Genomic DNA, 27,636 nt, shown 5'->3' on the forward strand with positions numbered 1-27,636 from the left:
TCTAGGAGTCTCTACAACAAGGGTGGATGGGTGAGCCCGGGGGAGGAGAGCCTCGTGGCGTCTGGGAAACTCCACAGTGGGGACCATTGTGTGGAAGAAGTGCTAAGATCATGATCCACACTCTGGCTTCCTGGTGGGACCTGCAGGGTCAGAAGTGCCCAGACAAGAATGGGATGTGGAAAGGGTTCACATTCTGTGTCGCGGTTCTGGTGGCTCCTGGCTACAGTGAGAAACCTAGGAAAACTGCGGTCAGGCCAAGGCTAACGACCTTGCACAGCTCCCAAGCAGAAGGAGAAGCTTTCTTAACACACCCACAACCATTGGACATTGGCGTCCAAGCCCCACGAGTGTTCGCCAATAGCAACTTAGGTCCGCTAGAGAGCGGTGTTGCTCACCAGGGATTTAAACTCAACCGCAACCTCCAGTCCTGTCCTTGGCCCTCACTAGACCTAGTGTGTCTCTTCGCAGGCAGTGGGGCCCCAGCCACATAGGTGGCCCTGCTTCTCTGGGACCCACTGGACTCCTGGAAGCAGAGAGCCAGTTTCCACTTGCCCATTTTCAGCCCATCCACTCTGGTCCAGCTCAGGGTTTGCAAGCGCCCCAGGAATCCTCTTCCCAACTAGACAGGACTGAGACTCCACCCAGAGCTGCAGTAGCCCAGCCCAGGGCCTAGCCTGGGGCCCAGAACTTCAACTGGGCGGTTTCTTCCTGGCCATCGAGTCTAATTCATCTTTCCCTTCAAAATTAATCCGTTATGGGTCGGGGATTTGGCTTGCTGCACAAGCCCAAGGATCCCTGGTACCCCCCTCAAAAAAAAAGAAAAGTTAACCTTTTATGGGTTCCCGTGCGATCATGGCCTTCAAGGAGCCCGGACCACGGCCTGGAAGCATCTATTCCTGTGGGGAGAGGTTTCCCTGGGGTTCCCATTTGCCCTCTGGGATTTCCTCACTCGGCCACAGCAGTGGGCACAGCATTCACTGCGTCCCAACACTTTCTGGAGGGCCTCAGTGGCAGCAAAGCCAACCATAGCCAGCGCCTGCCCCCAACTTTACTCCTGTGGGAGATTCCTCTGCAGAAATGTTAGTCTATGCAGAGACTGAGGGAAGAGAGGGAGGGAAGGGAAAAGGGAAGAAAAAGGGAGTTAAGATGTATTATGTACATGCATTAATTCCCCACAAGGAATGTTAACATTTTGTACTACACACAGGTACTAATAAGTAAAAAAAAATTAAAAGTCTATGCCCAGGAAGTTTCGTCCCAGAATTATTTGTAACAGCAACGTAGGTGCCCATCTGTGGGGGCAGTGTCCACATACTCAGTTCAGGTGACCAGCACAGCCCTAGGAATTCACAGCTGTGTGCGTCTTCATGTGTGGAAAGTCCTCGAAACCAACAGGAGGATGGAGGCCACAAGTGGAGTTTTGACCATGTCATACATCATGTCTTGTAAGTAGGTGAATAAATACTGAGCAGTCAGCTTGAATCTGAGCGGTCACCCACGCTGTGACAGACAGGGATGGTGCCCAGCACAGGACCTGCTCAAATAATGATTACAGATTGTGAGACTTACACACAGAATTGTTGGATGGCAGACAATCGACATTGTAGGCATCACGTTTTTATAGTGGACCAAGGAACACTTGGCAAAGCTCATGTGAGCCACATGGGGTGGAATGGGGCCCTTCATGTTTGTTAACTGAAAATGTCACTCATTCTGGATTGATTTACATGTGCTATGGGAACAGGAAGAGGGCCGTAAGTGTGTGTCGGCATTCTGGACATTGAAAAGTCTGGGTAGATCGAATAAAACATCCTGTGACGAAAATGCCATTGCCACCCTTTGCCTAACCAGATCTTCCTGTGTGCCAAGCAGGTGGTCACTTGGGAGAATTAGCAGTGTCTTAGTCAATTTCCTGTTGCTATGACAAAATACCCAAGGCTGGATACTTCATAAAGAAAAGGTTATTAAGCTTAGAGAGCTGCAGGCAAGAAAGTTCAAGATCAGGTGGCCTCATCTGATGAGTGCCTTGTGCTGTGTCATAACATGGCAGATGGCATCACATGGCAGAACCACATGTAAGGACAGCAAGCAGCACGTACAGAAGAAACCAAACATGTGGATGACCCAACTTTGTAACATTCTGTTCTTGTGGTAACTAACCCAGACTCCTGATGTGAACCCACTCCCAAGAGATGGCATTAATACTGTGCCAGGGCAAAAAAAAACAACAATACTGTGCGAGGGCAGTGCCCCTAAAGCAGAACCTAAAATTAGTTTTTCTTTACCCTTAAGCAGTCTCTCCCTGCTTTGTGCGGTTTCCTCCTTCTATTCCACCCCCCTGTGTTGCTGACCCCTGCTCTTCAACAGATAAGGTAAATAGCAAGATTCTTGACGACAGAGTCTTGTGGTGTCCTGGTTTCTCAGGAATCTGTTTCTTCATAAGGCTGACCTCGTTCTGGTACTAATCAGGTAAACAAACACATCCCTGTAAATGGAGCCCTACGACATCTTGGGAATTGTTTTCTCTCAAGAAATACAGGTAAGGCTGACACTGTGTTCTCTAAGTAACGCCTTATGACATCCTAGAATTCCTTATGCCTGTGTACTTTCAGGCAGACTGTTAAGTTTGTCACTAAATGAGTAACTGTCTTTGTCTCATTTCGCACCCACCCTTTCAGAAAATATATAAAAACTAGGATATTTCTTTGTTCGTTGCCCAGTCCTTTGGACAGAAGTCTGGCTGAGACGGTGCACCTATTAAAATCCTCCTGTTTCCCAGTGGTCTCTCCGGTCTCTTGAATTCTACAACTCCCCATGACTTAATCATCTTCCATCTTCACCTTACAGAGGTCCCCCACCTCTTGGTAGCATTGCAGGGAGGACCAAGCTTCCAGCTCACAAATAGGGGACAAACCATAGCCAAACCATAGCAGCCACAATGCGTTGCCATCGCCCACAGAGGAGCCTCACGTGACTTCATACGCATTTGGCAAACCTGTCCTCAGGAAGTGCCAGTGCCATCCCCCTGGGGCCACCTCACAGGACAGCTGTGCACTCCAGAACGTGAGTGCATACTGTGTTCCAAACACGAGACAGAATGAACACCAGGACAGAAGGCCTAGAAAGAGCAAAACTGCTTTTACAATTCACATGGACACTTGTTATCCAAAGGAATCTAGATTTACTCTGCATGAAAACCGAAAGTGTTCATTTCCCCCCGGATGCTGCGGGACTGAGGAGGTGCCTGGTGCTGGAGCCCGGCCAAGACGTGGTCCCTGCCAGGTCTGATCCGCCCACTCAGCAGTGAGGGGCCCCACAGAGGGGCCCTGCAGAGCCCCGCAACCTGCATGACAGGTGGCTGACGCTCAGCTCACCCCAAGGGCCTGGTAGCCATCAGTCCTCCTTGCTCTCCCCCTCCGATGACAGTGAAGCCTCCAGTGGTGAGTCCCTTGCCTCTCTCTGGCAGAGTACACATCTGGTGAATACTTCAGAGGAGCTGTCACGTTCGAAGGCAGAGAAAGACCTGTCACATCCTTCGCACTGACATGAAATATTTTAAGACAGGAGCAAGGAGATGCTGGTCAGAGGAGATTCATGGGATGAAGGTGAAATTCCCCACCCAACCCCCAGCTCAACCCAGCTTCCCTGGCTGGGCTGAGGCAAGGGCTTCTCCTCCGGAGTCTCTAGTCCTCCAGAATGGACCCGGCATGCCAGTGGGTTTGGGCAGGCTTCTGTTCCCTCTTCCCCTCCAAGGCTGAGCAGTATGGAGGGTAGGGCCTGAGGGCAGCCACTTGGTGGTGGGAAGACAGGGGTGAGTGTGCATCCCTGTCCACTGCTCTGTGCAGAGTGGAATTGTGGGGCTGAGGGACATTCTTGCAAAGCAGGCATGGCACCACTGAGATAAATCCCCAGCCCAAGGGACATTCTGACACCTGGGGACACCTGACTTTTACAGAACCATGAGAAGCAGGCAGGCACAATTTCTGAACAAAACGGGTTTCTACTTGGCCAATGTAAGTGCTCAGCATCCCCCTGGGTCCTGGGCCTGCCACTGGCCTCAGCACACAGAAGAGGGGATGGGGATGGCCTAGCTCACCCTGGAGAAATGTGAGTTCCTGAGCCTCCTGCACAGGAATGGGGCCCAGGGGGCCCGGCCGGGGGTCTGCAGCTGGACCAGAGGAGCTCATGCGTTGTCCAGCTGTGTCCAGCCATTTCTGCTCTGGACACACAGTGCTGCCTCGTCTCCGCCACACCTCCACATTCACTGCACTCCTAGCCACGCCAGCCAGGCTCGCTGCCCCAGGGGTCCCGCACAGGCTGTTCCCACAGAGGGAGGTCCTTCCCGAAACATCTGCACAGCTCACCTCCTAGCACCTTCCAGGCTGCACACGGGTCACCGTCTTTGTGGCTCCCATCCTGGCCACCCTTTAAATACCGCAAACCCCAACACTCCCACCCCCTTCCTGTGTCAGTTGTCTTCAAATTACTGTCACTATGGGACTTACTACACATCTTCCTGTCTCTTTACACTGGGCTTGTCTCTTCTCCTAGAATTTAAGCTGCTACAGGGTGAGGATTTTACTCTTCATGGTTGTATCCCCAGTTGCCCAATAAATGTTTGTTCAAAGAATAAATTCATTTGTAGAGGACTAATGAAAGTCTTCACTTAATTTTACCCAGTACGGACCTGATTTATCTTTGAACCCATGGTCTTTCTGCACTTGATTACCAAAGGAATTTGGTCAATTTCTTCAATATTCCATAGTCTCATGGTCCTATCCTAAAACAAGGTAAACAGTAAACCACAGATCAGAAAACAGTTCATGAAGTGGGTTGGGGATATAGTTCAGTAGTGCCACACCTGCCTGGCAAGCACAAGGTCCTGAGTTCAATCCCAGGTATAGAAAAAAAAAAAAAGAGTTCATGGTACCGCCGTACAATGCAATATCACTGAATGACCCAAAGAAATGAGCTGTCGCACCACAGAAAGATATGGAAGAACCTTTCAAGCATGTTGTTAAGCAAAAGAAGTCAATCTGGAAAGGCTACAGACTGTATAACTCCAACTATAAGACATTCTGGAAAAGGAGAAACTATAGAGACAGTAGAAAGGTCAGTGGTTGTTGGGGTTCTGGGGAAGAGAAGGAGGAACAAATAGAGCCCAAAGTATTTTTAGGGTAGTAAAATTACAGTGGTACCTTGGTTCACAAGCTTAATTCAAATTCTGTGACCAGAATCATAGAAAGAATTAAGCCTGTGAACAGAGGAACCACTGTATTCCATATGCTGCTGAAATGGTGGAAAGGAGGCATGCATTTGGCAAAATTCATGGAATGTACAAAACAAAGAGTGAAATGGTATAAACTATGGAGTTTAGTTAATGATCATTCCAAAAAGGAATGGAATCTTGTGGAAACCTTGATTTTAGCACAGTGAGACTTTGCCTGACTTCTATCCTATGGAACTGTGGGATATTAAGTTTGTGTTGTTTAATGTTTAAACAGTGCAGTCTATGGTAATTTATTATAGCAGCAATTTAAAAATGACTACACTGAAATTAGACTCCCCCAAATAAAAGAAGCAATAAAAAAAATGGGCAACTGAAATGAACAGACACTTCTTTGAAGAAGTACATGTGACCAATAAACATATGAAAAAATGCACAACCATTCTGGCCACTAGAGAAATGCAAGTTAAAGGGATGCTGAGGGGCCAGGATTTAGCTCAGTGGTTCCGCCACCTGCCTCGAAAGCACAAGGTCCGGAGTTCGATCCCTGGTACGAAAAAACCAAAAAAGGAACACTGAGATTTTATCTTACTCTAGAATGAATGACTGTCATCAAGAAATCAAATAATAAAAGCCAGGTGTGGTGGAGTACATCTGTAATCCCAGCATTTGGGAGGCTGAGGCAGGAGGATCACCACAAGTTCAAGGCCAGTCTGGGCTACACAGTGAGTTCAAGACCGCTGTAAGAACTTGTCTCAAAAAACAAAACAAAACAAAACAAAACTTAACTCTGGCCAGAAATCATGTGTGCAGGATAAGAACAGAGCTGTAAGTTAAAGTGGGTATTATATTTGACAATATTCCATTTTTCCACTGTATAAAAGAAGGATGTCCTACAGGCTACAGGAAGTTCAGAAAAGCATTACTGGAAAAAGAAATGGAAAAATAAAAATAGTTTACTGTGTTAGGCTGAAAGAACTCATCATTTTTGGGAGGTTTTCTATTGTGGTAAAATGTACACGACATAGTCATTATTTTAACCACTCATAAGCGCACAATTTAGTGACATTAAATACATTCGCAATATTGTGTCATCATCACCACTATCTGTAATCAAAACTTTAAAAAACCTCCAACAAAAACTCCATTACCAATTCAACAATAACTTCCTTTCCCCCTTCCACCAGCCATTGGCCATCAGTCTCTATGAACAGGACCACCCTAGATGCCACTGAGAAGTGGAATCATAGAGTATCTGTCCTTCTAGGACCAGCTTAGTTCATTTAGCGTAATGTCTTCCAGATCGATACATGTTGTAGCATATGTCAGAGTTTCCTTTCTTTCAATGACTGATATTCCATTGTATGTGCACATCACATTTTAGTTATCCATTCCTTCATGGGTGGACACTAGGGTTCTTTCCACCCCTTAGTTATTGTGGATAATGCTGCTATTAATACAGGTGTACAAGTGTCTGCTTCAGATCCCCACTTTCAGTTCTTTTGGGTGTATACCCTGATGAAGAATTGGTGGGTCATAGGGTAGTTCTAACCTTTGGAGAAACTGCCAAACTGTTTTCCATAGCAGCTGTGCCATTTTACATTCCCCTCAGCAATGCACAAAGGCTCCAGTTTCTCCACATCCTTGCCAACACTTGTTATTTTCCATGATTTTTGTTGTTGCCATTTTCTTGTTGTTGTTGTTGTAGTACCATACTGGGAGTTGAACCCAGGCCCTCTGCACTGAGCTATATCCCCAGCCTTTTACTGTACTTTTATTTTGAGAAAGCATATCATTAAGTTGCTAGGGCTCAAACTTGTGACCCTCCTACCTCAGCCTCCCAGAGTGCTATGATTACAGGCATGATGCACCACCGTACCAGGCTATTTTTAATTTTTATACTACAATCTGCAGGTACTCAAGTCCCTCATATAAAATGGCATGGTAGTTGCCAGGCATGGTGACACACACCTGTAATTCCAGCACTCAGAAGGCTGAATCAGGAAGATTGCTACAAGTTCAAGGCCAGTTTAGGCTACACAGTGAGTTCAAGGCCAGCCTGAACTACACAGTGAGACCCTGTCTCAAAAAAAAAATAATTACATTAAATTAAATTAAATGGTATTTGCATCTAATCTATACACATACTTCTGTATATTCTGAACAATTTCTGGACTACTTATACTATCTAATACAATGTAATGTTGTGTAAACAGACTGTATTCTTTAGGGAATAATGACAAGCAGAAAAAAGTCTGTATATATTTAGAATAGACAGTCTTATTTAGTTTAGTTTTTTATTTTTATTTTTATTTTTTTGAGACAGGGTTTTGTTATGTAGTTCAGGCTGGTCTCAAATTCACTAGGTAGCCCAGAGTGGCCTTGAACTCACAGCGATCCTCAAATACTTTTTCTGTGTCAGCTGAGATGATCCTGTGGGTTTCCTTTCTTGTTCTATTAATCTTATATATTACACCAACTGATTTTTATGTTGAGCCACCCTTGTATTCCTCGGTTCCACTCAGTCATGGTTAGTAATCAATTTAGTACTTTATTTTCTAATATTTTGTTGAAGATACCTGCATCTGTATTGATGAGAGATACTGGTCTGTAACTTTTTCTTCTTGTGATGTTTTGTCTTGGGTTGATATCAGAGTAATGTTGGCTTCAGAGGTTATGGTTTGCTTTAAATATCTGCTTAATCAACTTTTTTTTTTTGCGGTACTGGGGATTGAACCCGGGTCCTTGTGCTTGCAAGGCAGGAGAACCACTGAGCTAAATCCCTGGCCCTTCAACTGTTTTTTAAAAATTTTATTTTATCCCATCCCCTTCAAGCCCCCTGCTTAATCAATTCTAACATATTTATGTTCTCTTTTTTCAAAAGTCTTACATCTATGTGTCTTTAAAAATGTACAATAATATAGCCTACACATTTTTCTGTAACTTTCTTATCACAAGATATCCTTATATGGCTTTGGTATCAGGATAATGCTGGTTTCATAGAATGAGGTTGTTTTCTTCTCATTAAATGTAAGAAGTATGTGTTTAATTAGTTCTATTGTATTTATGTTCTCTTTTAAAATAATATTATATATGTATCTTAAGAATATATAATAATATATCCTATAACACTTAAAATTTAATAAAGATTTTTAAAGTCACAACAAATTGCTATATCAGAAGGCAGGAAGAAATATTATAAAATGTTTTTATATTTTTTAAGCATATTTGTTTAAATAACCCTGCTGTTAATTACAATTTGCCACTATTAACTAACCTTCTTATTGTTTTGTTTAATTAACAATATCCATGCAATAGAAAAGTAAAATATACAGAATAATATATAATCTCAAGTAAACACTCATTTTTTTCTATTTTTATAATAACATATGGCCCTCTACTTTCTCTTCTGTATTATATTAGCACGGATTTTTAGTCTGACACACTTCTCAGATGTTCCTGCTTGAAGAACAGCCCTTGGGATATCCATGGCGAGCTGTCACATGCCACCAAAATGGGATCCCAAGATGCACTGGTACAGAGGGAAGGGAAGACCATTACCAGCTCCATTACCCCACTGTCTGGCCAGCCTCTTTCTCCAACAAAGCTCCAATGCCAATTTCTGCCAACAGCAGAAATAACAGGCAACTCCCGCATCTGCAGAGGGAAGGACTCGATTTCCACATTCCCAGGCAGCCCCCCCGGGCTCAGGCATCATGCTGAGCCTGCCCAGGAATTTTATACTTGGGAATAACACTTGGCTATCACTGATTATGACAAATGTGATAGACAATTTTTTTTTGGTACCGGGGATCGATGATAGACATTTTAAATCACTCAAAGCTAGGGCACATTTACCTTTGAAGCAGATAGAATCCATTTCTTGTCGTTACTAATAGCAACATCCATTACCCAGTCATTATGGCCCTGAAGAAAAATAAAAATTTAACAAGGACCCTCAGAAAAAGTACTTTTATAAAAACAACAGAAACAAAGTTGGAACCCAATGTTGCTTACGTTTGAGAGCAATAATTGCACTTCCCATCTCCTCAACATTTAAAGTAGAACATACTAAAAAGACAGGTGATATGTACGCCTGTTGGGACACTGTATGTTTTCAGTGGGGTTTTTTTTTGCTTTTTGTTTTTTTTGAGACAGGGTCTTGCTGTGTAATTCAGGCTGGCCTATGAACTCATTATGTAGCTCAGGCTGGCCTTGAACTCACGGCAATCCTCCTGCTTCAACCTCCCAAGAGCTGGGATTACAGGCATGGGCCACCATGATGGACTCTGTATGTGTTTTTAAAAACAGTTCTGTGGTATTTAGAAGGCTAGAAGGAAATAAAAGACTATATTCCCATCTGGTCTTAGCTTTGTTTGCATCCTTTGTTCTAGGAAATACCCCCCAGAGGTCCTATCACTGAGGGGGCTTTTGGCAAACCACTGTAACTCACGGTGGCATAAGAAAATAGTGAAGGGGGTGGCACTGCTTTATGATGTTGGGGCTCTGGGCCAGCAGCTTTTCATCCTCTGGTCTTTCCCTTATGGAAAGAGGTGGAGGGTAAGGCAACAAGGTATAGTAGGAAGAAAGGGAGCAAGAGAATTAGACTGCCACATATAACAAAAAGAAATTCAAGGGTGGAGGAATAGCGAGAAAGCAGAGAAAAGGAGAAGAAAACTAGAACAACCTGAAAGGGGACAAAAGGATTTTTAAGCACAGGGAGATTTAACATTCAATTTGAAACTTACTTGCTGGGATGTAAATTTTCCTTGCATCCCCAAACCCTAGTTGGAGACGGACTGGGCCCATGGGCCTGGACATGGGCTGCTCAAGGGGCACAGTTAATGCTTGGTCACTGGGGACACAGAGATTGAGAGTAACGGGTACAAGCACTGACAGACAGAGGTGAGTGTGAAATGGTAGAATCAGGAAACATGCAGAAATCACGGGGTACAAGGTCCCTGGAACAAGGGCACTGAATGACCCAATCCTGGATTCTTGCCCTGTTGGATAATGTGTCTCTAACTACAGAGCCACTTTGAGTTGGGTGTATTTTAACTTCCAGCTGGAAGCACTCAACTGACAGCCCCCATCTTGGAGCCCCCAGTTTACCACCCATGTTCCCTGTGACATCCGTCCCCCTACACGGCTGCTGTCTCAGACACTTCCCCACCCCTGGGTGCTGCACTAACTGTTCCTTTGACCGCAGTGTCCCACCCACTGCCATCCAGGGCAAGCGCCTCCTCTCTAAGAAGCCCTCCTGCCCCACTGTGGGCCAATCATGTTTCCTGGTGTGGTTTCTCCACCCCACTCCTCACTGTTAGGATTCATTGCTGGTTCTCGTCTGGTCCCCCACAGGGCGCCAACTCCCTTAGGAGGCATCCAGGTCTGTCTCGCTGCTGTGTCACCAGCTTTGGGACACAGCTGAGAATGACTCAGGAGTACACCGCGGATCTATCTGATGCTGGCATTTGTATCTTCAAGGACAGCTTCTGGTAGCCTTCTGCCACATCCCATACAGCCACAGTCTTGTCGAAGCCTCCAGAAATGAGAAAAGAGCCTGCAACACAACACGGAAGAGTCTGGGTGTGGGGGGTCACCTTCCCCAGCCAGGGCCATCCTCTGCAGTGAGGCCAAAGCAGGCTGAGGCTGCCTTGTAAAGCGCCATCGCGGCCCACTCTGACTTCACTGAAACCCTTCCTGGGGTGCTTGGTCACCCCTAGGCAATCACAGGACTCTCATCATGCATGGTAATTAGGGTCCATAGAGTTATTGTGGATACTGGGCTAGCAAATGCAGAACCATTGCTCCTGGTGAAATGCAGGGTTAGGGTCCGGCAAACCCCTAGTCACAGCATTTTCATCAGTTGATCTGTACAGAACTTTGTTTTATGAGTGTTTCTGTTTAAAGACACCATAATATATATAAATTCATTAACCTTGATTCGTTAACATTGAACGCACAGCCAACAGCACTAAGGCTCATGCCTGAACTCAAGGGTATCTAACACACGTTTCCTCTGTTAGGTACATTACGGAGTTCTTGCACTTAGAACATTAGATAGCACTTCAGGACTGTGCCTGAGAGCCATATTAAACAGCAAAATTACTATCAAAAAAGCACAAAAATGCTGGGGCTGGGCTTTGTTCTTAAGCCATGTTGAGCTAAGTTTCTGTTGCTTATAAACAAATGAGCCTTAAAAAAAAAAAAAGCTAAGGGCCAGGGATTTAGCTCAGTGGTTTCACTGCCTGTTGCACAAGTGCAAGGACCTGAGTTTGATCCCCGGTACCAAAAAAAAGCTAAAAAAAAAACCACCCAAGTCTGTGAATTTTTTTTTTTTTTTTTTTTTTGTCCTCATGGCAAAAAAATCTACTCTCAGGGTTGAAATCACTGGAAATCGCCGGTCTGATCTTAGAAAAGTCCTTATGAATGAAATATGAAGAACTCCACCCAGCAGCCTTGGAGAACAGAGCCTGGCACGGGTTCATCACTCACTGTCTCTGGCAAAGCAGCAGGAGCTCACAGAGCCTTCATGGCCCTGCATCAGAGTCACACAGGCGCCACGGTTTCGAAACTCTCCTGCGTAGACAGTCCATATGTTTAAGGCTTTATCCCAGGAGGTTGTACACAGGAAAAGGCCACTGAAGGTAAAACAGCAGTTCGAGATGGCGCTCTCCTGTGCCCTGAAACACAGGCAGGGGACATGTTAGCGCTTCCTGGATGGCAGAACATGTGTCCCTAGAAGAGGGGAGGATGGCAGAAGCGGCCACCATCTCCTGTGAGCAAATGGACACCAGTCCTTTGACCCACCGTAGTCCAGAGACTAATTGCTTAGACTGTGTCACACCACTCCAGGATTTCTCAGCCACCCTAATATGACACGCTGTCGTGGATCATTCTTTGTTGCAGAGGCTCATCCTATAGAAAGTAGGATGCTTAGCAGTATCCCTGACCTTTATCCAGCAGATGCCAGTAGCTCCTGCCATAACCCATTTATGACAAACAAAACATCTCTAATCATTGCCAAACGTCCACTGGGGAACAAAGCTGCCCCCAGTTGAGAAGCACTGGGATATTCAAAAGCTGCCGTGGCCTGAGGAAAGAACACCTAAAAAGCCATCAGCGGCGGCTGGTGGACTAACGGCCGTCCAGCTTCCGGGTGGGTCCGCTCACAGAGAGGCCCGCCCCTCTCCTCCTCCTTTCTCCTGTGCGGTCGGCTCGGCTCCTTCCCTCCGCGTCCCACCCCGTGTCCCGTCCCACTCCTCTCTCGCTCGCCCTCCTTACTGTTCCGCACCAGTGCTCCCTCCTCATCTATCTCCAGGGCCATTAAAGCGCAGAATAATGTTCTATAGACTTAACTAATAAAGGTTTGGGTTACTCATTCTCGATTTTAAAATATTTTCTTTACTTGAAAATAATCTATCAGCTTTCAGCCCCCCTTTTTTTTGTTTGTGATCCTCAGAGTAGTTTCCCTGTGATTCTCATTTCCTCCTAGAGAGAGAGTTTTCAAGTGAAACTACAAACTCGTTCGTGCATCTCTGTGCAAAAACCAGTCATTCCACCAGAAGAAAAGACTGAGCAAACCTGTCTTGCTGAGCTCAGGTCAGAGTGTCAGACCCCATCTCGGTTCACTGAAAGGCAGAGACTGAGCGGGGTGCAAAGAGGAGAAAGGTCAGCTCCTCGGAGGGCCCAGGACAAACCTCCCCACAACCTGGTGTCTGGCAGGCTAGGAGCCCTGGCATACACTGAGAACGGGACCCCGTCCCTGGATGTAAACTGGAGCTGTCTCCGCTGCCAGGATGGCTTCTCACGTGGAGTGAATCCCACTTCCCAGAGAGAACAGGAGTTTGGGGGCCGCGCCTCTGTGACGCGGAGCTCTGGACACGATGGAGCCACGGCACTGATCTCTCCTCCTCCGGCCCAGTGCAGCTGACAGCCCTGGGCAGTGTTTACAAAGGGAACGTGAGGAGGCCATGGAAGGCAGAGAGAAGAGGCAGATATCCCTCAGTCAAAGGGGAAAAATATGTGTGGGGGCAAAAATAAAAAAGGCCTCCAAGGGCCGGGGATTTAGCTCAGTGGTTCCATCGCTTGCCTTGCAAGCACAAGGACCCGAGTTCGATCCCTGGTACCAAAAAAAAAAAAAAAAAACAACCAAAGGCCTCCAAGAAAAGCCTGTTCTCCTCAAGCCAAGGTCCAGGACAGGGGCAGCCTAGCAAAACAGAAAACTTTTAGATAACTGCTGCCCTATCTGAGCCAGGAATCTTGGGAAAAACTGCAGCCCTGTGCTACCCTCATCAGAAAGGCTGAATGGGAAGCCTAGATGGCCACCCTTCCGTGCTGTGAGATGTGGCCACTACAGCAGATCTCAATAGACTCTAAGTCTCGCAATACCCCAGATGCCCAACATGCAAAGGAACTCCCAAGAGTCAGGAAAAGCTGGACATGAATGAGAAAGATAATCAATAGAGGAAGACGCCGAATCACCCCACTGCATACTGGCAGGTCTGCCCACACCCTACCGAGGTCCCCAGTCCCGCGGAACACGCCGAATCAGCCCGCTGCAGACAGGCAGGTCTGTGCAAGCCCTACCGAGGTCCTGAGTCACGCAGAAGACGCCGAATCACCCCGCTGCAGACAGGCAGGTCTGCCCACACCCTGCCGAGGTCCCCAGTAGCGCGGAACACACGCCGAATCAGCCCGCTGCAGACAGACAGGTTGGTGCACGCTCTACCGAGGTCCTGAGTCACACGGAAGACGCCGAATCACCCCATTGCAGGCAGGCAGCCACCTGATTCCACATTACCAAGGCGCAGAGGACACCAGACCACCAGACAAAGGTACTGAGTCCCACTGTTCCCGGCCCAGAGGTAGGGGCTTCTGAGCCACCGTCCCACTGCTCCTGGTCCAGAGGAAGGGGTTTCCCGGTCACCATCCCTCCGGCTGTTCCCAGCCCACAGGAAAGGGCTTTTGGGTCACCATCCCTACCACTGCTCCCAGCCCCTGTCCCACCTCACCCAGCTCAGAGGAGGTAATCCGTGCAGGCGCTAACAGACCCCCGCCTCAGTCGAAATGAGAAAACACATAAATAAGTCTCAAAACCAGACTTCCAGATCACCTACAGCAACCCCAAAGGGAAATGAGATGGAACCCTCTGATACTCAACCACCTGGACCCACTGAACTGGCAACAAAAGGGGATCTGGAAAAAATGAAATCAGAAATAATTTCTCAGATAACAGGAGAAATTGTGCCCCTAGTGCAAGACATGATTAATAAATCTAGAGAGGAGCTGAGGAACATGATGGAATCCTAACATAAGAAACAAATGGAATCCATAAAACAGATGCAAATAGATTTCCAGGACATGAAAAACTCCATTGAAAGTCTACACAGCAGAATGAGCCAGTGTGAGGACAGAATTTCAGATATAGAAGATAAGATTGCAATTAGTGACCAGGAAAAGAAAAACTGCTTCAAAATTTTAAGGGAACATGAGAAATCAATCCAGCAGCTGCTAGATGATGCAAAAAAGAATAATATAAGACTGTTTGGGCTCAATGAAGAAACAGGAGAGAGTGCAGATGACATAAAAAAATCTCTTCACAGAAATAATGGCAGAAAACTTCCCAAGCAGGGGAAAAGAGCTTGACATACAGATAAGTGAGGCATATAGGACTCCAAATAGCCTTGATAAAAAAAATCTACACACAGGCATATAATTGTTAAGATTCCAGAAACTCAACAGAAGAACAAAGTTCTCCAAGCAGTTAGAGAAAAGAAACAAATCACATACAAAGGAAAGCCCATCAGAATCACAGCAGACTTCTTGACACAAACCATCAAGGCAAGAAGAGCTTGGAGTGACATATTCCAAGCCCTAAAAGAAAACAGCCTCCAACCCAGATTGATGTACCCTGCAAAACTATCTTTCAAAATGGATGGAGTAATAAGATACTTTCATGACAAAGAGCACCTTAGGAACTGTGTGAATACCAAACCAGCACTCTAAAGAATTTTACACAATATCCTAGGAACAGACATTGAGGATCACAACCCCAGGAAGCAAAGCAGAATGAACCCATCTGGCATGACAAGAAATTAAATGTAAAGGGGGAGAACCCAACAAAAAGAAAAAGTCATGGCAATGACAAGTCAATGTGTTTCAGTTATAACCATCAACGTTAATGGTCTCAATTCACCAATCAAAAGAAATAGACTGGCAGAATGGGTCAAGAAGCAAAATCCAACAATATGCTGCATACAAGAAACACACTTAATTCAAAAGGAAACTCATAGACTGATAATCAATAGATGCCGACACTGAGATCACAGAGATGTTAGAATTATCTGACCAGGAATTTTTTGTTTGTTTTTTTGAGACAGGGTCTCATTGTGTTGTTCAGGTTGGTTTTGAACTCACTATGTAGCCCAGGCTGGCTTGGACGTCAAGGTGATCCTCCTGCCTCAGCCTCCCCAGTGCTGGGATTACAGGTGTGTGCCACCATGCCCAGGTTTGACCAGGAGTTTTAAACAACCATCAAAAAAGGTTCATGGAACACTGATGATAAATCATGCTTGAAACAAGATAGAAAACTTCAGCAAAGCAATAGAACATATAAGAAGAATCAAGTGGAAATTTTAGAGGTGTAAAATACAATAGCCTAATGGAAACATTCCTTGGATGGCTCAGCAGCAGAATGGAGAGGACAGTGAAAGAATTAGTGAACATGAAAGCAGAACAATATAAGTTAACTTAGCTGAACAAAAGAGAGGAAACAGTGCCTAGACATTTACAAGGACTATACCAAATGTTCTAACACTTATACTACGAGAGGTACCAGAAGGGAAGAGGACCGTAGGGAGGACTGAGGTGTGCAATGCTAGTGCTCAGGAGACTGAGGCAGGAGGATTACTCTGAGTTTAAGGCCAGCTTGGGCTACATAGTGAGACTGTCTCAAAAAACCAAAGTAGGGGGCCGGGATTTAGCTCAGTAGTTTTGCTGCCTGCTGCACAAGCGCAAGGACCTGAGTTTGATCCCCAGTACCAAAAAAACCCCAAAACTAATAACTTAAAACTGTCACACACAAAAAGAAAACAAATGGTCCACAAAACACATTCTTCTTTCCTCCTGAAGGTTTTACAATGCATTGGTATCATTAACCAGTCTTTTACTATTAAACTTAAATGGCCAAGTAGGAGAAACAGTTCTGAGACCAGTCTTCCACCACTGATTAAGGCTGGGGTGGCGGGTGTTAGGGGTGATGTACATTTAGCCTTCTGAGCTTTCTGGGCAGACTTGGTGAACTTGCCAGCTCCAGCAGCCTTCTTGTCCACTGCTTTGATGACACCCCCAGCAACTATCTGTCTCATATCGTGAACAGAGAAAGGACTCAGAGGTGGATAGTCAGAGAAGCTCTCGACACACATGGCCTTGCCTGGAACCATGTCAATGATGGCAGTACCACCAGCTTTCAAGAATTTGGGGCCATCTTCCAGCTTCTTACCAGACTGGCGATCCATCTTTTCTTTCAGCTCAGCAAACTTGCAAGTGATGTGAGCTGTATGGCAACCCAGTACAGGAGCATAGCCAGCGCTGATCTGGCCCGGATGGTTCAGGATAATCACCTGAGCAGTGAAACCAGCTGCTTCCATTGGTGGGTCATTTCTGCTGTCACCAGTAACACTGCCACGACTAACATCTTTGACAGACACGCTGTTGACATTGAAGCCCACATTGTCTCCAGGAAGAGTTTCACTCGAAGCCTCATGGTACATTTCAACAGACTTTACTTCAGTTGTGACACTGACTGGTGTAAAGGTGACCACCATGCCAGGTTTGAGAACACCAGTCTCTACTCTGCCCACAGGGACTGTACCGATACCACTAATTTTGTAGACATTCTGGAGGGGCAGCCACAAAGGCTTGTCAGTTGGGCGAATGGGTGGCAGGATACAATACAAAGCTTCAAGCAGTGTGGTTCCACTGGCATTGGCACCTTTACAAGTGACCTTCCATCCCTTGAAGCAAGGCATGTTAGCACTTGGCTCTAGCATGTTGTCACCATTCCAACCAGAAATTGGCACAAAAGCTGCTGTGTCAGGGTTGTAGCCAAATTTCTTAATGTAGGTGCTGACTTCCTTAACAATTTCCTCGTATCTCTTCTGGCTGTAGGGGGGCTCAGTGGAATCCATTTTGTTAACACCAACAATGAGTTGTTTCACACTCAGCGTGTAAGCCAGAAGGGCATGCTCCCGGGTCTGCCCATTCTTGGAGATACCAGCTTCGAATTCACCAACACCAGCAGCAACAATCAGGACAGCACAATCAGCCCGAAATGTGCCTGTAATCATGTTTTTGATAAAGTCTTTGTCCTGGAGGATCAATGATAGTCACGTAATACTCGCTGGTCTCAATTTTCCACAGGGAGATGTCAATGGTGATACCACGCTCACGCTCGGCTTTCAGTTTACCCAAGACCCAGGCGTACTTGAAAGAACCCTTCCCCATCTCAGCGGCCTCCTTCTCAAATTTTTCAATGGTTCTTTCGTCGATGCCACCACGTTTGTAGATCACATGGCCGGGAGTGGTGGACTTGCCCGGATCCACGTGTCCGATGATGACAATATTGATAGGAGTCTTTTCCTTTCCCACGTTGGCTTTGATTTAGTGGTGGTTTTCACTACACCTGCACTCTCGCGGCAAACCCGTTGCAAAAAAGCGAAGAATGGTATCTTATCAATGGGGGAAAATAATTTGAATGATGGTAGATTGCTCATCAGGAACTATGAAGGCCAGAAGAAAGTGATGTGGCAGTTTTTAAATATGAAAGAAATGAACTGAGAGCCAAGATTTCTATAGCCTACGAAAACATCCTTCCAAAAGTTCAAGGCCAGCCTGGGGTACGTAGAGAGACCTGGCCTCAAAAAAAAAACAACAAAAATAAGTGAAATCTGGGTGTAGTGGTGCATGCCTGTAATCCCAGCACTAAGGAGGCTGAGGCAGGAGGATTGTCATGAGTTTGAGGCCAGCCTGAACTACATAGCGAGACCCTGTCTCAAAAAAAAAAAAAGAAAAGAAAAGAAAAGTGAATGGTATATTTCCAGAGATAATCAATTCAAGATAAATCAAAACTACCAGTAGACATTCTGCTTATCTTCTTCTTCCATATCATGTCCATTAGGACAGCAGAAGTGGGAGGGGGGTCGGGATATTGCACACAGCAGGAGCTCGGTCACCTCTGCTGCCCTCACCCCCTCACTGCCACCACGGAGGGGCTCTGAGGAGCAGCATGGAGGGAGCGCCCATGGCTCTCTAAGCCAGGCTTTCCCAGGGGGCGCTCTTGGGAACAGCACCCTCAGAGGGCCCGCAGTGCAGCCAGGACTGTGCTAAGGTGCTGCTTCCTCTGTTACCCTGGTTCAGACCTCATCTCAGCTCTGCTTGCAAGGAGGAAACCGAGGTCCGAGGTCACCCAGAATGGGAACCACATCCTCTCAATGTCTGGCCTGGCCACCAGGGGAAGCTGGCCCAGCCACACAGGAGTAATGGAGCAGAGCAGGCAGGGGACAGGAGCACCACATGGTGGGATCCTGACACCAGGGCCTGGTGCCAAGGGCTGGGCCCATCTGGTGGTGGCCGTTTGCCAGGGACCCTCTGCAGGCATTGGATCATCACAACTTCTCGTTTCACAGGAGAAGCTTGAAATTTGCTTGTGTATGGGGGGGCAGGGGATTGAACCCAGGGCCTTCACACTGAGCTGCACCCCAGACCTCTTTTTATTTTCATTTTGAGACAGGGTCTCACTATATGGCCAAGTTGCCTAGGGCGTGCTCAAACTTGCGATCTTCCTGCCTTGGCCTTCCAGAGTGCTGGAACTGCAGGTGCCGACCACCAAGACTGGCTGGAATTCACATATTAATGCAGGCTCTGCACACAGTTTTCCAGGATGGACTCGCACTAAAACAAATGCATCTGGGGCCCAGCCCAGCCAGCAGGCCACAGGTGGTGGCTTCTCCCTGCCTGTGTCTCTGACCTCCTTGCAGACACCACTACATGGACATGACTCCCAGAGGGATCCAAGGCAGGCGTCCCACCCACGTCCCTGCAGCAGGATGCTGCTGGCCTCTGGGACCCTTCTCACCTGGAGATGGTGAGCAGTGTGGTCTGGGAGGTGACATCCCAGATCTTGATGCACCTGTCCAGCGAGATGGAAGCCACCCTCTGGCTGTCGGGGTCAAAGCAGCATGCGGTGATCGACCTTCTGTGACGGTCTGCAGCACAAGACAGTGACTCGTTGCCATGAGGACCACACTCTGGGCCACTCAGCCACTGATATGAAGACTCAACTCCAGTTTTCATAAGTGACTGTGCCCCTCACATGCATTTCCTGAGCGCCTACTATGAGCCAGGCTCAGAACACTGAGCCCAGCTGACCTGCTCCCTGTGGGGCGGGAGAGACTCCCTTGAGCAGGCAGCAACCCGCCACATGCAAGGGCCATGAGGGGACTGTGTAGCCCGTCTCGGCCTAGCCCACCTTCCAGGGTCCACAAAGGCCGTAAAAATCATCAGGCAGGAAAAGAAGCACACCCCAGGCAAAGGAACAGCACATGCAGAGGCCTGGCGGGAGACAGAGCCAGAAGTGCGGTGCACAGCTAGAATGTGGAGCGGAGGAGAGGCAGCATGTGAGGTGATGTGTTAGGGGAAAAAGCAAGCTGGGGTGGTGCTTGTGTCATGGCAACACGCTGGTAAAAATAAACAGAAAGGACATATGGGAAGTACAGTTCAGGATGGTCACCGTGCAATGTATTGTTAATAATAGACACCTCGAGCCAGGCATCGGGGCCCACACCTGTAATCCCGGCACACTGGGAGGCTGAGGCAGGAAGATCGGAATTGTGAGCCCTGTCTGGGAAACTTAGCAACTCAGGGGAACCCTGGCTCAAACTGTTTTCTTTTCTTTTCTTCTCTCTTCTCTCTTTCTGTCTCTGTCTCTGTCTCTCTCTGGTGCTGAGGGTCAAACCCCTTGCTAGGCAAGTGCTCTACCACTGAGCTACATCCCCAACCCTCAAAAAATATTTTTAAAAGTCTGGGTTCTGGAGATGTAGCTCGGTGCAAAGGCACTGAATTCAATCTCCAGCACCACAAAACGACAACAACAACAACAACAAGAACTATCTCTGGACTGGGGCTTGAGCTCAGTGGTAGAGCATTTGTCTAGTATTCTTGAAGTCCTTGGTTGGATCCCAGCACCACAAAATAATAATAATGATAAATGATATCTCTGAAGGGAAAGGACAGGTACAGTTGTCTTTCATTCTTTATATATTGAAAAAAATATTTTTACAATAACTGCAGATTTTTTTAACTGTTAGATAATTGCAAACTTACACACAGGTGGAGGGAATAACACAGGGAAATCCTGTGTGACCTTCACCCAGTTTCCCCTATGGTAACATCATCGTACTACACTATCACAACCAGGGAATTCATATATGATGGTTTTATTTATTTATTTATTTATTCATTTATTTATTGGAACTGGGGATCAAACTTGGGTCCTTGTACTTTCAAGGCAGGTGGCGGAACCACTGAGCTAAATCCCCGGGCCCTATGATGGTTATTTTTTGTGTGTGGTTATTATTTTTATATTTTGAAAATACAGATAGAAGCTGGATGTGGTGGTGCTTGCATGTAACCCCAGCACTTTGCAGGGAGCCAAGGCAGGAGGATCACGAGTTGGAGTCCTGCTTGGGCAACTTAGTGAAACCTTGTCTCAAAACAAAAGGGCGGAAGATGTAGCTCAGTGTAAAGGCCCTAGGCTGAATCCCCAGTACTATAAATCAGTCAATCAATCAATCAATCAGTCCAGGCAGAAATGTTAAGAAGGCTGGGTCTATGTGCATGTGTGGCCAGAGGGGAACATTGTTTTACCTGTTATAAGCACAAGACTGAAATGAAAAGCGTTAACCAAAGAGGACCAGCCTTGGTCTTAACTGTGCTTGAACAACGTGGTTCTTACAATGACAGTTTCACCTAGTAAAGCCATCGAAAGTCACTATTGGTCAAGCGACAAGCAAGTGCTCTATGGTGGGCAAGACACAGCTGGGAGCCTGGGGGGCCTCACCTTCAATGTATGTCACGGTGGTGATGTTTTCTGCATCCATTTTATAGATTCCACGATCTATATCCAAGCCTGAGACCATGTATTTTCCACCAGGAGAAAACTTACAGGATGATTTGAAGGTGTCATGCCTGATCTTCCACTGAAAGGGGGCAACAATCAAAAGGTCGATTCCTCCCTCTCACTGGCCCAGCCACCCAGTAGAACTCTCTGTGATGGTGGAAATTTCTATCCATGCACCATCCAAAATGATGGCCTTTGGTCACATGCGGTCTTCGGGACTTGTAGTGGGCTGTGTGAAGAAGGAGCTGAATGATTAAGTTTGTTTAATTTTAATTAATGAACTGATAAATAATTAATCTGTGTCCAGGACAGAGGAACAGGGATGGGGCACACAGAGAACTGGCCACACCAGAAATGGCCAACTTTATTCCGGACCAATGAGGTAAACAAGTGTTATTGGGCCTCTGCCCTGTGCCTGGTACTGTGGACAAGATGCTGTAGTCCCAGACACTCTCAGTACTCTGTGGACAAAAGGGGGTGATGGGCTAGCTACAGTGTTGTACATTGTAATCCCAGCATTTAGGAGATGGAGGCAGGAGGATCCTTAGTTCAAGGCCAGTCTGGGCTACATAGTGAGTTCAAGGTTGGCCTGGACTATGTATAGTGAAACTCTCAAAAATAAGAAAAAAGGCAGGGAAAGGGGCAATGTGTTTTCAATGATCCAGAAAAGGAGGATCTATTCCTGTTGTTATTGTGACTGCTTTAAAATATGTCCTCAAGGCTGGGGATTTAGCTCAGAGGTGTCGTGCCTCCCTTGCAAGCACAAGGTCCTGAGTTCAATCCCTAGTACAAAAAACAAAACAAAAGTCCTCAAATTCTTCAACAGTTCCCCTCTCCAACAGGTGGAGCCTAGTTGTCCTTCTCTTGAATGTGGTTGGACTTAGTGACTCACTTCTGATGAACAGAATATGGCAGAAGGGAGAGTGTGGGGCTAGAATATAAAAGAAATCATGGGGCTGGGTGTGTAGGTCAATGGTAGAGAATGTGGTTAGCATGCTCAAGGCCCTGGATTCAATCCCCAGCACCAAAAAATGGATAAGCAAAATAAAAGGAATCTAGGCTTGCTCCTCGCTCTTTCTTGGATCACTTGCCCTGTGGAAGTTAACTGGATGACCTGAGGACATGCAGCAGCCCCACCTCTCCCTGGGCACCCACATGGAGCTGAACTGAGGCCTCCTGCCAAGGGGCAGTGAGTGAGCCATTTTGGAAGGGGATTCTCCAGCCCCAGTGGAGCCTTAAGCTGACCGTAGCCTCAGATTACATCTTCACTGTGGCTTCACAAGAGACCTGAGCCAGAACCAGTTAAGGTGACAAGAAAAGGAAATTTACAGCAGAAGAAATAAACACTTGAGAAAATATTCAAAGTCAGGAGATATCAGTGCAAGTCTCATCAGTCACCTACCATATTGCTTACAATTTTGAAAACTCACGATGCCTAGCCTGTGGGGTGGGAGGTGGTGGATTCCTTGAGCACCTAGAGTATGAGTGGGCAAACTTCCTGGAAAGCATTTTATTTATTTATTTTTTTTCTGTTACCAGGAATCGAACTCAGGATCTTGTGCTTGGCAGGCAGGCATAGTGCCACTGAGTTAAATCTCTGGCTGGAAAGCATTTTTTAAAGCTCTGTGTTCTTATGCTATTTGAATTAGCAATGGAATCCAGCTATAGACACTAAAGAAATATGGGAGCACATGTATAAAAAACATATGCAGACTTTCCTTACAGCGATTTTCATAGACAAAAATAAGAAGAGCCTTAGAGTACTCTACCAGGGAGTGGTGAGACAGGTTTTGCCCTGTGTGTGCTGGGGAATCCCATGCAGCCACTGAAAAGGATGATGGGCTGGGCCTGGTGGACCATGTCTGTAATCCCATTATTTGGGAGGCTGAGGCAGAAGTATTGCTGTGAGTTCGAGGCCAGCCCAGGCTCCACAGCGAGTTTAATACCAGCCTGGACTACAAAGCAAGATCCTGTCTCAAAAAACCAAAACCAAACCAAAGCCAAAACCAAAACAAAAGGATGATGGGGATCTGTTCTCACTCAGTTTATTGTTAATCAGGGGCAGGGGAGTCAGGGTCAAGAAAGTATGTGTATGATGATATGGTGCTTGTTAATAAGACATACTTGGGTTCAAAAGCAAACTGTATAGGAAAAGAGACACCGAGATGTTAACTATAATCTCTGAGTGGTGCTTTTAAGGGTTTTCTGTTTATTTGTTTTGTGATACTGGAGATTGAACCCAGGGCCTTTGCACTGAGCTACATTCCCAGCCCTTAAAAATATTTTTAAAGGGGCCGGGGACTTAGCGCAGTGGTTCTGGCACCTGCCTCGCAAGTGCAAGGTCCTGAGTTTGATCCCCGGTACCAAAAAAATTAAAAAAAAATTTCAAACAGGGTCTTGCTGAGTTGCAAAATTGCCCAGAGCGGCCTCAAGTTTGCCATCCTCCTGCCTCAGCTTCTCCAAGTGCTGGAATTATAGGCATGCACCACCACACTGTTATTTGTTTGCTTTTAAACATGGCTTGTCTTGTCTTTCTAAAAATTGTTTACAATGAAAAAAAAAGACAGAAATGTGTACAATGAATATACTTGACTCTTGCACCGAAAAGAAAGTTGTTTTTTAAAGAGAGGAGAGGAGGGGCACTAAGTAGCTGCTGGGGGAAGTCAGTGCAGGTGAGGACAGGGGTCCTGAGAAGCCCGGGGGCAGGGCTGAGGCTGCCTGGGCGGGGGAGCCGGGTCCCAGTCCTGTTGGGACGGGTGGATAGTGGCCCTGTCCCAGAGAAAGAGAATAGACGGGGAAAGGCCCGCAGCCTGGTTCTTTGGCCACCTGGCCTTTGTCCCACGGCCTCAGCCCCACTTCCTGCCTCACCAAATCCAAACAGCCCACAGGGGACCCTGCAATGCCATGCCCAGCCCTAGCCCCGGCTTCTCTTGTGGGTCCAAACCCTCCATATCTTTCAAGCAGACGCCTTGCTCTGCCTGCTGAGGAAGTTTCCTCCCCCAGTGCCTGCCCCCATCAAGGGCAGCCTCCGCACAGCCAGCGATGGCTGCTGTGGGGTTCACACTACACCTCAGTCGCTGAGAAAGCACTCTTATCCTGGAAGCTTGGGGCTTTTGTCATCTCCCCAACCCTGGCCAAAGCTCCCAAGGCCCAGACCAGCCCTGCACCCTGCCCATCCCCACCTGGGGGCAGGTGAACGTACCAGCAGCTGGCCTGTTTCAAGGTCCCACGTCCTCACTGTCATGTCATAGGATGCTGCAATGATTCTGGAAATACAATGACAGCTATGGGCCTTGAGCACAGAGACAATTAGGCCTGTGGTTTTTCTGACAACTATTTCTTCTTTTTTACAATTTAGGACCAAAATGCAGATAATACAAGAATCTTTCAAAAGATGCTCCGTGTGCCGCCCTGGTGAGCAGTGAATTCCCACTGAAAACAGAGATACCCTGGAGCTACCAGACATCACAGCACCGCACTGTCCTTACTCCTTCAGCCACCCGAAGATGCTCTTTTTTTGGTACCAGGAATTGAACTTAGGGCCTTGAGCTTGCCAGGCAGGTGCTGTGCCGCTGAGCTACATTCCCAGCCCAATAGTGTAGTATCTGCATACAACCTATGCACATGTCCCATATTTTTAATTTAATTTAATTTAATTTTGGGGGTATCAGAATTGAACCCAGGGCCTCTCACTTTGAAGATGTTCTTTTATATTTAGGGCTTTAAAAGCATTTGTTCTTCTTCTCGTCCGTAATTTGCTATTTCTAAGAAGATCGTTACAGTTCGCAAGGACGCTCCCTTCCCTCTCTGTTCACATCTGTCTTTTAACAGGAAAATGCTTTCAGAGACAGCGTGTGATGTTCAGAAATGTTTTCTTGTACACTTAGCAAAAATATATAAATACTGTATACCTATATCTTATAGTGCATGTTTCTGTGGCAAAATTTATTCTCTCTATAAGATAAATTCCCATGAAACGTAAATCCCATACTAGTTTTTTACTAGTATCTTGGTTGTTTTTTTTTTTTTTTGTACCAGGGATCCAACTCAGGACCTTGCGCTTGCGAGGCAGGCGGTGGCACCACTGAGCTAAATCCCTGGCGTAATATCTTGGTTTTTGTGCTGCTGCTCAGAGTAAAAACAAATCCACATTAAAGCAAATTCCCTTGGTCTGTTAAAGGGCCATCTTCTGTCTTTGCCAGTGGATTTCAGCAAGGGTGGCTTGGAGGTCCTTCTCGCTCTCTTTTTTTCTGGTATTGGGGAATTGAACTCAGGACTTTGTGCTTTTGAGGCAGGCACGGTGCCACTGAGCTACATCCCCGGCCCTCAGAGGTCCCTCTCTTGTGTGCTGCTGCCTCCCCACCTGAGCCTTCCCAGACTTCTCTGGGCCTCAGTTTCCCCTGAAAAATGAGGGCCTGGACAAGATGGCTAAGGCCCCTTGCAGCTGCCGCAGTCTATATGCAACTATGAAAAAGATACTTCCAATGAAAATTCAGACTGTCTTTATATTATTAACCACAACAATGTTCTCTTTAAGTACATACGGCTTTCAAAGTGTTGATCCTCATAGGAAAAAAAAAAAGGAAACTCCGAGACTAACATCAGGAAATACAGTTTTATATTTGCTTTAAAAACAAACAAACAAACAAACAAACAACAGCCTATCAATGCTGTGCCTGTACAGTAGCCTCTATGCGGACTCTCACTTTTGCTGAGCAGTATAAAACAAAGTTAATATCACCTTCTGCTGTCAGCCGTGACGCTGCACTCTAACACAGGAGCTTTGGGCCTTTCCTCAAAATCCCGAATCACAGATCCATTCTCAGCATCCTCAAATAATGGGAGAGAGCAGAGAGAATGGTCAGGGCTGTATTTGTAGGAGTTGTGAACTGAAGTCAGCAACAGCCTTAGCCTGTCTACAGAAGAAAAGTTAGAAAACATCATGATCCCACGACTCTCCCTCATCCTCAAAGAGCCTTTCCAACACCTCCCCCAAGCAGGAAGAAGGACTGCACCATCCATGGGGAACTCCCCAACAGCTCCACAGGCAACAGATGGGCACTGGCCACTGGGAGCAGAGAGGCAAAGAGATCATTTTTCTCATTCTCTACTTTGCACGCCCCGCCCCGTTTCTCTGAAAACAAGACCTAACTAGAGATGAAAACTGCCAGCCCCTATCGGCTTATCCTTGCCTTACAATAGGCCAGAGCAAGGTGTGATCTGTGTGACATTGGCCATCACCATGCTAACAACCAGCTATTAATTCAGGGGAAATTTATTTTCTGGTTAGGTCTTATTTTCAGGGAAACCGGTAGCTATATCTTTCAATAACTTAAAAAAATTTTTTTCACACTTTTGCGTCAGCAATTCTACTCTGAGGGGGCTGCTCCTAAGGAAACCGCCTGATTTGTGGTCAAAGACTTATACACATTGGGTTCCCAGCAACAATCTGGGTGTCCATCTAAAGAGGAAAAGTTAAACAAATTAGCATATCCCACAGGGGGCACCAGCAACTGCTAACGATCATGCTGAAGGTTAACAATGCAGAATGTGAGAGATCAAAGCAGGGTTACCAAAGCACAAGGGTGTCTGTGGCAGCAAAGAGAAAATAGTTTTACTAAGAAATGTGCCAACAGCTTTTCAGGACAAGCAGCTGGGGAGGGGGTGGCAAGTTGTTAGTAAGACAATGACTTACTAAAAAGATCTAGTGTTGTGATGTAAGACCATGGTGCAAGGGTGTGGCGACTTTTCAGCCTGACCAGGGCAGGTCGGTGACAAGACCCCCTGGATATGTAGAGACCACGCTGCATTAGGACCCCCAAGACCTTCTGGGAAGCAAGGGACCCCGTGTCAGGGGTCCCCAAGACCACATTACAGTCACATTCTCCTATAGTCACATTCACAGCTAAGGGTTATTTCGGTGAAAGTCCACAAAACCAAACTAGCAAAGAGAAGAGGCAAGGGCGAAGCCCAGAGGAAGACAGGCACGGGTGTCCGAGAGACTTCTCCCAGTGGAGAGGCTCAGAAGTGCTGAATTCCTCCAGCAACAAAATGCAACAACACATAGAAGTGTTCTCTACCAAGAGGCTGTAGCTGAGCCTGAGTCCAGGGTTTTTGCTTTGAAGGGGAGGGGTGGGAAGTGCTGGGCACATAGGTACAGTACTCTCTGTCTGACATGTACCCAAATTCCAGACTTCCAAAAGAAACACAGTTTGCACAAACAATTGAG

The 27,636-nt window shown here is 46.5% G+C and overlaps 1 protein-coding gene and 1 pseudogene across 1 annotated transcript in view; both read right to left on the reverse strand.

Annotated features, from left to right (window-relative positions):
* Window positions 1-3,220: 3,220 nt before the first annotated feature.
* LOC147824025 (WD repeat-containing protein 88-like) overlaps window positions 3,221-27,636 on the reverse strand; it is a 30,483-nt gene continuing 6,067 nt past the window's right edge. Inside the window, 9 exon segments of the mRNA XM_087191155.1 lie at window positions 3,221-3,540; window positions 4,688-4,780; window positions 9,086-9,154; window positions 10,693-10,787; window positions 11,723-11,910; window positions 19,365-19,494; window positions 21,348-21,486; window positions 24,610-24,673; window positions 26,149-26,237. Of these exon segments, the coding sequence (XP_087047281.1) occupies window positions 3,394-3,540; window positions 4,688-4,780; window positions 9,086-9,154; window positions 10,693-10,787; window positions 11,723-11,910; window positions 19,365-19,494; window positions 21,348-21,486; window positions 24,610-24,673; window positions 26,149-26,237 (1,014 nt within the window). The 3' untranslated portion in view covers window positions 3,221-3,393.
* LOC147824026 (elongation factor 1-alpha 1 pseudogene) lies at window positions 15,980-18,371 on the reverse strand (annotated as a pseudogene).

Source organism: Heterocephalus glaber, unplaced genomic scaffold (genome assembly GCF_053883595.1).
Source record: "Heterocephalus glaber isolate CG9 unplaced genomic scaffold, H.glaber_assembly_v1.0 deba00001561, whole genome shotgun sequence".
Classification (NCBI taxonomy): domain Eukaryota; kingdom Metazoa; phylum Chordata; class Mammalia; order Rodentia; family Bathyergidae; genus Heterocephalus; species Heterocephalus glaber.